General features: G+C 35.8%; 1 protein-coding gene across 1 annotated transcript in view; it reads right to left on the reverse strand.

Moving 5' to 3' along the window:
- Positions 1-972: 972 nt before the first annotated feature.
- Positions 973-12,450, reverse strand: part of l(2)dtl (WD40 domain-containing protein denticleless) — a 227,020-nt gene continuing 215,542 nt past the window's right edge. Inside the window, exon 15 of the mRNA XM_090376313.1 lies at positions 973-1,077. Coding sequence (XP_090232439.1) covers positions 973-1,077 — 105 coding nt within the window. The remainder of the gene's footprint in view (positions 1,078-12,450) is intronic.

The raw sequence follows: 12,450 nt of genomic DNA on the forward strand, positions 1-12,450 counted from the left end.
CAGATAAACATTAATGAATTGAGTATAGTTCAAAGTTTGAATTAAGAAATAATGCATTCTATGACAGAGTTGGTCAAAAAATATTATAAAATATCTCCAATTGTGGGCTAACTGAAGCTCTGTGGGAAGGGGGGGAAATACTGCCTCTGTATAGAGGCAGTATTTTCTCCCTTCCTAGAGAGTGTTAATTTTTAAACTCTGAAATCTGATAGTAAATTTGTAATGTACTCCTGCAACATTAGTGAAATAAAAATTCTAATCAGTTTATATACAACGTAGTGGAGCTAACTTTCTTTATATACTGAAATAAAATTAGATTGTAACTGATCCAATTTGAATTTTTATGGTACAAAACCTTTTTATCTGAGGGCCAAGAAACTGAATTTCCATTAAACGATTTAAAAACACAGAATGCCTAAAAATATTTTCATGAATTATAAGTATACTACAGAATGAATGTTTACTTATAAATAAATAATGAAAAATATATTACATCATGAGAAGAGACTTATCAAAATAACTTGTGATTGGTTTTGAGACTTGACTAGGCAGCTTTTGAGTTTGGTCCTGAAAAAAAAAAAAATAAAATAAAATAAATAAAAAATAAAAATAAATTAAATTAAATTTAAGTAAAAAAATAAAAAGCAACAGCAACTATTACAAAAATCACAATAACAATAATACCAATATAATAAAGTAATTTGGGAATTTTATTTATTATAGATAGTACTTTTGATAAAATAACATACCATGTTCATCTTAGTATCTTTTTTGTGCACAATCTGTCTTCAGTTGTGCATAAACCCATTATATTAATGGTTAAAAGTAACGTTCAGTCACTGAGTAAATTTTTAGCTTTACCACCATGAATTTTAAAGTTGACAAATAAATACTTTGGTGGAGGGCCTCCACCTTACCCTTTGACAGTGAAGGTAGGCTACATAGAAAAAGAAAATGGTTGTTTTGATCACTTCAGAAAGGGGCACAATGTAACATCTCCAGATCAATAAGAAATCTGCCATCATCTTTTATCTGCCCACTGTTATCAGAAATTTCCTGTTTTTTCTGTACAACCTCCTACAACATTTTAAAAATATTAAGTTATTTAAAAGTATATGATGCATATATAGGATTATGGCTTTAAACTCAAACTCATTTAAGAGTTTGAGTTTAAAGCAATGAATGAACAGAAAAAAAAAAGTACAGAAATCTGAGAAGTCATTGTGACCTCATTTCAGACTTTCTGCTTATCCATTCCATTTTTAATACAGTAGATCATTCATTGCTTAATTGATGACTAAGACGTGACTTGCTAGAGATGGAGTCAAGTGATAGAGATTATTCATAAAACATTTCTGGTACACCTGGTTACAGGTACATTCATATTTTTATGTACTTCATTGTAAATATAAAAATACTTGCATACATACATTTTTGAATTACTATAAATTTTTTTCCCACAAGCATTTGTGAAAGGGCTGTGCAAACTCAAGCAACTTGCTAACTCAACATGAGTTATTTATGCAGCCATAATGAGCAAGGTCAGTGCATTAACAAAGCTGGGTTGCTCAGATTACAGCCATTCACAAATTATGTAATCAATGGTTTGCATATACACTACTTAAAATCAGAAAACATTTTTATGAATTAAAAAGACTCATCTCACTTTCCTCTGAGCAAATTTGTGGTAAACTCAAAAAGTTTTTTTTTTTTGATATTTCCAAAGTTCTATGCAAGAAGAGTGTATATAGGGTGTCTCAAAAATATTGGTACAAACGTTTAGGGGAGGTAGGTAACATCTAAAGGAATGTGAATCGCATAGGAACCCATAACCGGAAACGTCACGGGAAAGTAGTAGCAGAGGCACAAGAAGCAGAAATGACACAAGACAGTAATTAGTGGCAAACATTTATTTGACATAATATTAACAATGGGGTACGAGATGGATGCATTTCATGATGTTATAACAGATGCTCGAAGGTTCCACCACGAGATGCAATGCATGCGTGACACTGATGCAGCATGGATTGGCGGACACGGTCGAATACACCTGGAGTTTCTTTGACAGTAGCAGCAGTGCAGACGAGTCTCGCCACGAGATCCATTTCCATCTCCACAGGCGATTCATACACGATAGATTTGAGGGCCCCCCACAGAAAGAAATCAAGGCTCGATAAATCAGGTGAGCGTGGAGGCCAGGCAACGGGTTCACCACGGCCAATCCATCGATGCCCAAAACGCCTGTTCAAATGGTCACGAACACATCTTCCACAATGGGTAGGTGCTCCGTCATGTTGAAACCAAATGTTCCATCTCACATTTGCTGGAACATCGTCAAGTAACCCTGGCAGAACTTGTTCAAGAAAGATCCAATATTTAGTGGAGTTCATGTGGGATGGTAACAGATATGGGCCGACTAAGCAGTCACCGACCATACCTGCCCACACATTTATAGCAAAGCGATGTTGTGCCACATGGGGGCACACACACCGTGTGGGCCCTCTGCTAATTCATACACTAGATGCATGTTTGCCAGCTCACAGTTTGTATATCGATGCATGCTCTTCGTGCGGCGACTACTGCTTGAATGAGTAAACCAGAAATTTTCCCTCTTGCGAACTGATGAACAGTGCCATGTACCGAATTACGGTGTCATTTCCGGTTATGGGTTCCTATGCGATTCACATTCCTTTAGATGTTTCCTACCTCCCCTAAACGTTTGTACCAATATTTTTGAGACACCCTGTATATCGGTGTGAATGAAGCATAAGCTGCAGTGGCTATAGTGAATCTATAGTGCAGATAAATTCTTGGGAATGCATTAGAAAATAACTAAGTGTAACCACTTCATTTTCATTATATTTCTAAGGTCATATTGCTCCAATTTGTTTCAGCAAACAGAAAAATTCTTAATGTTTGCCTCATCGGCAATAATATGCTGTAATGTCGTACATTCTTGGATAGAATGAAGAACTGAAGTTCTGTCCTGTTGATAATGGGGATAAGTCAATCTGAATGTTTGACTATAAGATGAGCACAAAAGTGTGGACACTGAGGAGGATTATCACCTGTGAGTAGATGGTGGTGAGTCAGATAAGTATGTAGTATTCTTGTCTGTGCAAGTACCACTTCTTCTCATCACACTATCTGAATGCTAGAGTGCAAAAGTTTTGGGCACCCCTGTTTCAACAGATAAAAGTTTATTATTGGTTTGGATGTGCTCTTTCCACCGGGCATGCTGCATGTATAAGATTATAAAACAGAGGTTCAAGTTAATGGATTTTTAGCAGTTCATTTCTCTTTATCCCTGAATGTGCTGGGATCCAAAACTAGGTCACTTAACTGATGACATTCTTTAATTTGAAACAGCAGTCTATTTGTCAGTGTAAACTTTATATTTTAAAGATGGGTAAAGATTCAGATTTTTTAAAGCTAATTTTATTGCATGTAGTTCAGCTGAAAAGCTGCTGTACTCAGATGGAAGGGAAGCTGAAATGATAGCATTTTATGCTATCATTTCAGCAGAGGGAAACACTGTCACTACTCCAATGGTTGAATGTGATTTGGAAACAATATATATTGGCAAGAAATCAACAGTTCTGAAATATGGCTTGCATGGAGTTGCTTCACATTTAGTGTTGGTAAGAATATTCTTTCCCTAATGACAAAAATATATCACAGGTCTGTTTGTTATTTGGTTTTTAGGAGCATTAGCAACTAAGGCCACATTGCTCTGGAGATATGCGGTGGTCATTCCCTGACCTTTCCGCATCCTCCGTATTTGGTCGGCACAGGCTCGAACCCCAGTCTAATCAAGGAGCGTGTGCTACGCACTGCTGCTCCCGCCCACCTGGCTACGGAGGCGCCATATCACAGGTCAGTTGAGAAGGGGGAGCGAAAAGTGGGCAAGAGTAATTCATTGTCTGTTCAGAATAGGAACATTTCAACGCTGTGTTAGTTCAAGAAGGCATGAGCCTACTGGTCATATTTTACTATTTCTATAGAGATTTTGTAATGGCAGATTGAAGAGGTATGGTTGAATAGGATAAGGACAGCAACTTTGTATTTTGGTTGAATACTTTAGTAATATTTTTCTGTGGAGATACAGAGGGGCTTGTCAGCTTTGATATATATACTGCAAGTCGGAGATGTCCTGAAAGCACCAAGTGCAACCCACAATGCATTGTGCTGTATAGGATTGAGCCAGCATAGTACACTCCTTTGAGCAGAATCGTAGATTGGTGCACCATAATCCAAATGGGATCTAATCAATGCTCTATATAAGTGCAGGAAGGAGGTACAATCTGCTTCCCACGACAGAACAGATAAAACTCTTAGTATATTCAGCTTTTTGAGACAGGTTGTATGTACAACTTTAATGTGCTCAAAGAGATTAAACTTACCATTAAGGACTAATCCTAAAAAATCAATGTTGGTAGCAATCAGGATGGTAGAGTTTCACATCTGCAGTTCGGGTCTATATGCAATTTACATTGTCTGAAAAAGTGGATCGCAAGTTTTCTGTTGTGAAAGATAATTGAGCACTGCCCACTTTTGTACTTTATTCGGGGATACCTGCAGTTGCAGTTCAATAGATCTCAGGCCTGAGAATGACAAGAAATAGGGAGAAGATCATTGGCATAAAGGCAACCTCAACAGTATTTGGGTGTTCTTTTGTAATGGAATCAATTCTAAGAGCAAAAAGAGTTGCACTCGGTACAGACTCTTGAGATACTCCTTCTTCCTGCAAGAATGTTGTAGAAAGAGAGTTTTGATATTGAACTTGAAAAAAAAAAATGACTGGAGGAAATTCTTGATGAATATAGGCAGGTTTACTCATAGACCAGAGAATGAAGGTCACTGAAAATACCTCTATATCTATGGGAATTGTAACAAGGTGTTCGTTTTACACAAAGGAACTGTTAATTTCAGACTCAATCTTGATCATGAGATCTAAAAAAGGGTCTGTTTTGGTGAAAGCTATGCTGATTATCACTCATTAGATATTACGTTTCAATGATCCAAATGCATCCTCTGCGGATAATTTTTCAAGGAATTAAATGAGACAACTGGAGAGGAAGGTTGGTCTGTAACTATAACTACTAGTGGGGCCATTTCCAGGCTACAAAAAAGACAGAACTGTGGCATGATGCCAAGAAGTGGGATACATTATTTCCAGAAAGATTCAATTATAAAAGACCAAAAGCAGTTGTAAATTTTTGTCATCAAGGTGTTGTAACATGACATAATACGTTCCATCTGGCTTGTCGACATTCAGAATATTGAAGAGGCTGGTTATATGGAAGGTATAGAGAGATTCGAAAATTAATGGATTACTGTTCAGTGGCGATTTTAATTTTCTGGAATTCTGGATAGTAAATTGATGCCAGCAAGACTTGGGAAAAAGTTTTTTCTAAGGCATCTGTTATATCCAGAGGAGCAAGAGTTCTTGCTCCATAAGGAAAGAATTGGGGAAGGGATGGTTGGAAACTTGCCAGAAAGCTGTAGAATTTTCCTCCTTAATCTAGAGTCAGTATTTCTATTAACAGTTGCAAACTGAGTCCAGGACTTTTCCTTGGTTTGTCTTTGAATGAAACAACTTTTGTCCTAAGCTTCTTGTAGTTAATAAGATTAACTGTGGTTGGGGTTCGATGAAATAAATTCTGTGCTTTAGTCTTCACTTTTGTGTAGACTAAAGGTGCTGTAATATGATGGAACTAAGCATTTAGCTACAGATAAGAGGTGCAATGTGATATAATCTGTAACTTCATCTATAGGCTCTAGTCATATAATTTTCACATCCAGGGTGATGGCTGACTGAAATTTGACACAATTGGCTTGAGAGAATTTCTAATTCCTGTAGGGTTGGGCTAATAGTGGTTGTGTAATACACAGATTACAAATAATTAGAAAATGTTCACTGCCCATGGGATCATCCATAATGGACCATTTTGTGACTGGAAGTACTGGGGAGCAAATTGAGAGATCAATTGCAAAAGTTTGTCCAGTTGGCAGGTGCATGCAAGTGTGCATACATGCCAGTAGAATGGAACAGTTTTGCTTATCTTGAAAGGTTTCAATCAGTCAGCCACATCTATAGGAATCACCATAAACCTGAAATATCACAGATATCAAGGTGCTGTAACATGACATAATACGTTCCATCTGGCTTGTAGACATTCAGAATATTGAAGAGGCTAGTTATATGGAAGGTACATAGAGGTTTGAAAGCTAATGGATTACATTGGAATCCACTGGATTATGATGGATCAATTGTTCAATTGGGCACCAATGCTTCCCCTGCTCCCACAGCTCCAATGATCTGGGAGATGCTCAGTTGCATCACCTTGATTTATGTGCACAATTTCGCTTTTATTACAAGTAGGTTTGCAAATATGAGTACACCTGAACCTTTTTTCCACCAGTATACAATCAATTCAGATCATCATCATCAAATCTCAATAACTGCTAAACAAGCATTTGACACAACAGATTATGAAGTACAGTAAACCCCCGCTATTCGCGGTATCTGTATTCGGGGTTTCGCGTATTCGCGGTCGCTGATTTAATATAAAATGAAACCTACAAAAATGTGAATTTTAAACCGCCGTGAACATTTTCCGCCATAAAAAACATGGGTGTGGCTAAAATTATCTTTCTCGGTCAAAACAGTGCTCAGTGGGTGGGGGAGAGGGGTGACAAAATTGCAAGCGTGGATGTTTCTCGCTAATCCTTGTTCAGTATGTGTTATGCGCTTGTCATGGAAGGTTTCGTCGTTTGCTTTTAATTTATATGCTTATAAATTGATATGCTTACAAAAGTGATAAATCTACCGTTTTGCAGTGTAAACAGACTTTTTCGAGCGTGTTAACGGAAGAAAGTGACTTTATTGTGGACAAGTTCTTTCTAACCCGTACAAAAATATGGCTACGAATAACAAGGGAAATGTGAAAATATCAAAGAAGGTGATGACATTAGCGAATAAAATTGAGTTATTAGACAAAATTTCTAATGGTTAAAGTGGCAAAACATAAAATCAATGAGTCAACGGTACGATCCATCAAAAAATCGGAAGTAAAAATCCGCCGTAGTGTTCCGTGAAAATGTGCTAATTGCTTCAAAAATTTGCTCTATAACTCGTGATGTTAAATTAGAAAAAATGGAAAAAGCTTTAAATCTGTGGATAGAAGACCGAACTCAAAATAAAATTACGTTAAGTTCACTCATCATTCGTGAAAAGGCAAAACTCCTTTATCAACACTTTAGTGAAACCGGTGACATAGCACTGGCAGGATAAGTTTTTTTAGCTAGCAAAGGTGCTGGTTTGAAAGATTTGTTTGAAATTTCTAATAAACATTACATTTAATATTAAATTGTTTCTTATTTTCATTTCGATGCCATATGCTTGCATTTCACTACGTACTGTCTATGTACATAGTCATATTATGAAGGTACATATAATACATACATACATAGACAAAATTTTAGACTAGTTTTTCTTATATATTTCATACTTTGGAACGGAACCCCTTTATTACTATGGGAGCCATAACTCAGTATTCGCGTTTTCGGTATTAGTGGCATTTCTCAGGAACGTAACCCCCGCGAATAGCGGGGGTTTACTGTATCTCCAATCCATCAGGCTCAAAAGCAATGGTAACAAGATAGCACAAATATATTTGCAAACAAGAAACAAAACAATGACCAAGTATATCTTAATGGATCAGTGACTGCCAAAGATCCCAAGAATCTAACATTCTCATAACATTTTAAAGATCAAAAATAAAATGTATGCTACATTTGGGAATACAAGGACAATAGGCAAGTGTCAAAACTTTAATGTCATCACCAATTATATTCACCATGCTGTATGCAATGTAGATTCATGTAATGTTTTAGCCTTGTCATAATTACAGTCAAAGCCCTATATAACACTCCCACAAAGGGGAATGAGAAAAATGGTTATTATATCGATCGATCATAAAATCAGAAAAAAAAAAAACAAGTAAAAGCTTGAACAGTTAATGTAATTCTACTAATACAATATAGTAAAACCTTATTTATAGATGTACTACAGCAGTAACTGGGGTCCACGAAACTGACCATCTGCAACTAGTCAAATTATTCGTTCTATGTATAGCAAACTGATGATAAATAAAGTTATTAATATATATTTATGTAAAAATAAGAATAAAGTTGAGTTGTTTTAAACATAAAACTTTGAATTTTCTTTTCAGAAAGCCCAGTGTTCACACACACACACACACACACACACACACACACACACACACACACACACACACACACACACACACACACACACACACACACACACACACACACAGAGAGAGAGAGAGAGAGAGAGAGAGAGAGAGAGAGAGAGAGAGAGAGAGAGAGAGAGAGAGAGAGAGAGAGAGAGAGAGATCGAGAGATCAGTTGGCACACCCAGGGTCCTGAGCTGGATATCATCATTCTTCTCTTTCTTGGTGATTCCCTTCTATTTCTCTCTCTTTCGTGGGTAACTCAGAAATTTTTTTTTTTCTTTGGCTGGTGCAGCAAAAGCCTCAGGCTTCCTTGCACTGTATATATATATATATATATATATATATATATATACAATAGACTCTCGATTTCCCAGTTAATCCAAAAATACAGAAGTCCCCAACATATGTAGGAATACTTTCCAGGACTTCTTACTTCATCGAGTTTTACGTAACTCAGGAATGACTAGTAACATATTGCTACTATATTATTATTATTATTATTGACAAATCTGAATTCAGCATGATACTTGTTAATGTTTGCCCATTTTCATACATTCTTATTAGTTATATAGAATCGGTGTAAATACACCATAGTTAACCCATATATTTAAACTATGTATGTAGTGTAGAGGGCATCGTTTTAATTGTATCTCATAATGTGGTTGCCTTCACAACGAGATAGCTACTATTGCATTACTTCAAATAAATAACGCTTCTCTAGTAGACGACTACTGTTATTTACGATGCCCTCTACGCTACATACGTAGTAAATATATGGATTAACTATGGTGTATTTACACCGATACTATATAGTTAATTATCAAAACCCACAAGGATTATGCCCTGTGCATTTAATTTTCCAAATTCTTATTAGTTTAATTTTCTGATCCAAATCGATCACTTTCCTTTCCTTTTTTTTTTTGGATAGATTTACTAGTACCACTGTTACTTTTAGTAGGCACCATGATAACGGTCAAAATGAAATTTTGTGTAAAAAACTACACAGAGTTAAGGCGAAAACTCACTATTAACACCCCGTGCGAGCTCAGATTTTACTAAAGCACATTTCTGGAGGTCACTGCCATAAAAAAATAAAAACAATTTGCGCTTTTCGGGTTATTGCGCTTTTCTATTCGTGCATCTAATTATAAACAGGTAGTAAACTCGATCTTATTGCATTTGTGAAAATACCGATAGCTAGAATCCTGTGGGTTTTTACATTATTATGGTGAAATGTGTCCCCTTCACTGAAATCTTTAGCCATATAAAAAAAAAACCATAAATAAATTGTAAAAATCTTATCTTCTCTTCTTTCCTATTTTTTTGCTTGTTACTCCCATCTCACTTCTGAAATTTGTGTGTGCCGTGATTGTTGTTATCGATTGCTTATTATTATTTTTTTGTTGTTTTAAATTTTACAATCCTAAAAAAAAAATTGAGAGAAAAAAAAATTTACGTAAATCCGTAGTTGGGTAAGTGGGGGACTTACTGTATTGAAAAATGTTCAGCAACCTACATAAAAAATATGGCGATAGATAAAAAATTTACCATGTACTACTCACGTGTCCAATACAATGCTTCCCTTTATTTTTTGCGATGTCGATTTTAAATCTAATAGCTTCCCTTTATTTTTTAATGTTGAGTATGGTTTTGTCACTAACATTATAATGGTTCACTAGAGATGTAACGGATGCACCACGTTTTCAAACTTTTGAATAATTTCAAGTTTTTATTTAACTGAAAATGTAACTCTTTTGCATTTACCCATCATTTTCGCGATTTCTAAACAAAAAATATATACATATATTTACTATAAAAAAAATTTCAACATCCCTGACATAAAAATGAAGCAAAATTTGTCTTTTTGCAGAGTGACTGAACACAACAATCGACGCGACGCACTAAAACGAACTAAACATTTGGTCTTTTTTTTTTTTTTTTTTGAGCGGTGGGTGTGAAGACAGCACAAGGGATTTCAAAATAATAGGCACATTACTATTCCACTACCTTAAACGTCAAAAAGTGACGACTTATAACGCCACTTTTTGTTGCTTATTTACGACTTGCAAAACATCTGTTTATACCTATTCTAGTTATTACTTGAATTTTATGATTTTTGGTTGATTTTTTTTTTTTTTTTTTTTTAATTTGGAGTTTTGAAGTGTCCCGGTTAATCGAGAGTCTGCTGTATATACATATATATATATATATATTTTTTTTTGGCTGATGCTGCATAAGCTTGCTTTCTTGAATATATTAGCCTATATGCTAATGCTAATATGCATAAATATATAGAGGGATCCGTAAACTTTTTTTTAAAGGCTCCATAGCTTTGATTAGTTTGGGAACCATTGTACAATTGTAAATTTTGCATTGACCACAGAAAGTAGTAAGGTTAAAAATAAATTGCAAATTCGACTACATAGGTTACATACCTATCAAGACATAAAAAGAGAAATGATTCATACTTTAAAATAATCTGTCTAAACACGCTGTTTTAATGGTAGAGCATGTTTTAAAAGAGAATTATGAAGGTGCACGATAGCAGTTATTTCACTTTTGCAGTAAGGCTGTGCTTGAAAAAAAAAAAAAAAAAAAAAACAATATACAAGTTCTGATGCTTGATGAGCATCTTTCACCGAAACTTCTTGTTCAACTACAGTTCCTCATTTTCATCACTACAAATTTCTGAAGATTCCATTACTTCTGCAATGAGTTCCTCTTCATTCATGCATATCCTGAAGCATTTAATGTCCGCATCCACTTCTGCGTAATCTTTGAAGCATAAGTTTTCCTGTTAGTTTAGGTGGTGATGCACATGCTCCAGTATTTATCGGACTGTTCTTCACAATTAATAGAGGAAGAAGCATGTGAAACTTCACACATTGCATCATTCAAGGCGGTAAATCCAGCATGTTTGATGCACTTGGCAATCATTTTTCATCAACTTTATCCCATGCTAAAACACACAAATACATTGCCTGCAGGATGTTGATTTCGTATTGATTTTTGCTTTGAAGACAACCCAATTTTGTTTAATACATAGCATTCTTTGGTAGCTTTTCTTAAAACACTGGATTACACCTTGATCAAGTGACTGAAGAACTGATGTCACATTTGGTGGTAGATACTCGACAGTGATTGCACGTAGGTCTTTTACTTGACAATGAGGGGGTGCAGTTATCCACACACAGCAAAATTTTTATATTCTACTCCTCGTCCTGCAATCTAAGTCTGATCCATTCTTCGTAGATTTGTGATGTCATCCATGCCTTTTGGTTTGCTCAATACATAGTCCGTAATGTCTTCAAACCTTTAAAGCATCAAGGCTTCTGGGCTTTCCCAATGATTAAAAGAGGAAGCTTCCCTATGCCAGACATGTCTGCTGCTAGGAGAATGGTAATCCGTTGTTTGGCCCTTTTTCCATCACTACATTTCTCGACTTTAAATGTGTGTTTTATAAGGTAGCAATTTAAAAAAAAGAGTCCAGTTTCAACAGCACTGAAGATGTCTTTGTTAGTTGTTTGTTATTTGGGTTTTAGGAGCATCAGCAACTAAGGCCATACTGCTCCGGGATATGCGGTGGTCATTTCCTGACCTTTCCGCATCCTCCGTATTTGGTGGTGACGGGCTCGAATCCCGGTCTAATCAAGAAGCGTGTGGTACGCCTGAAGATGTCGTTGTGGTTGTAAGTTAGTAATACATTTTTTAAACAATTTTCCTTCCATTCCTTTGTAGCGTCAATGTCCATGGCTGCACTTTCGACACATTTTTTTGAAACACATGCCACAGTAAGTCTTAAATTTCTGGAACCATCCATCTGAACTTTTAAATTCTTCAGTATCCATTCGATGCACAAACGATTCAGCCTTAGCTTTTAAAAGATTACCATCTACAGGAACGATTTTTGCATGCATCTTCATTGGCCATTCCAAAAATACCTTTTCAAGATCTGGTTACTTTGCCTTTTATGCTTGAATCCTGGCCGGGGCACCAGATTTCTCTCTAAACTTTCAATCTTTTTCTGATCTTTCAGAATGCCGAACTGTTTGGTGATGTCAGTCTTAGAATGTACACCATTATCTACAACTTGCAAAATCCTAATTTTATTAGCAATTGGAAAAGCTATCTGCTTTTCTGGAGCCGTACTAATAAATATACTCTCTAAGTAATGAAATTAACTTTT

This window comes from Mastigoproctus giganteus, chromosome 6 (genome assembly GCF_048544385.1).
Source record: "Mastigoproctus giganteus isolate SK-2022 chromosome 6, ASM4854438v1, whole genome shotgun sequence".
Classification (NCBI taxonomy): Eukaryota; Metazoa; Arthropoda; class Arachnida; order Uropygi; family Thelyphonidae; genus Mastigoproctus; species Mastigoproctus giganteus.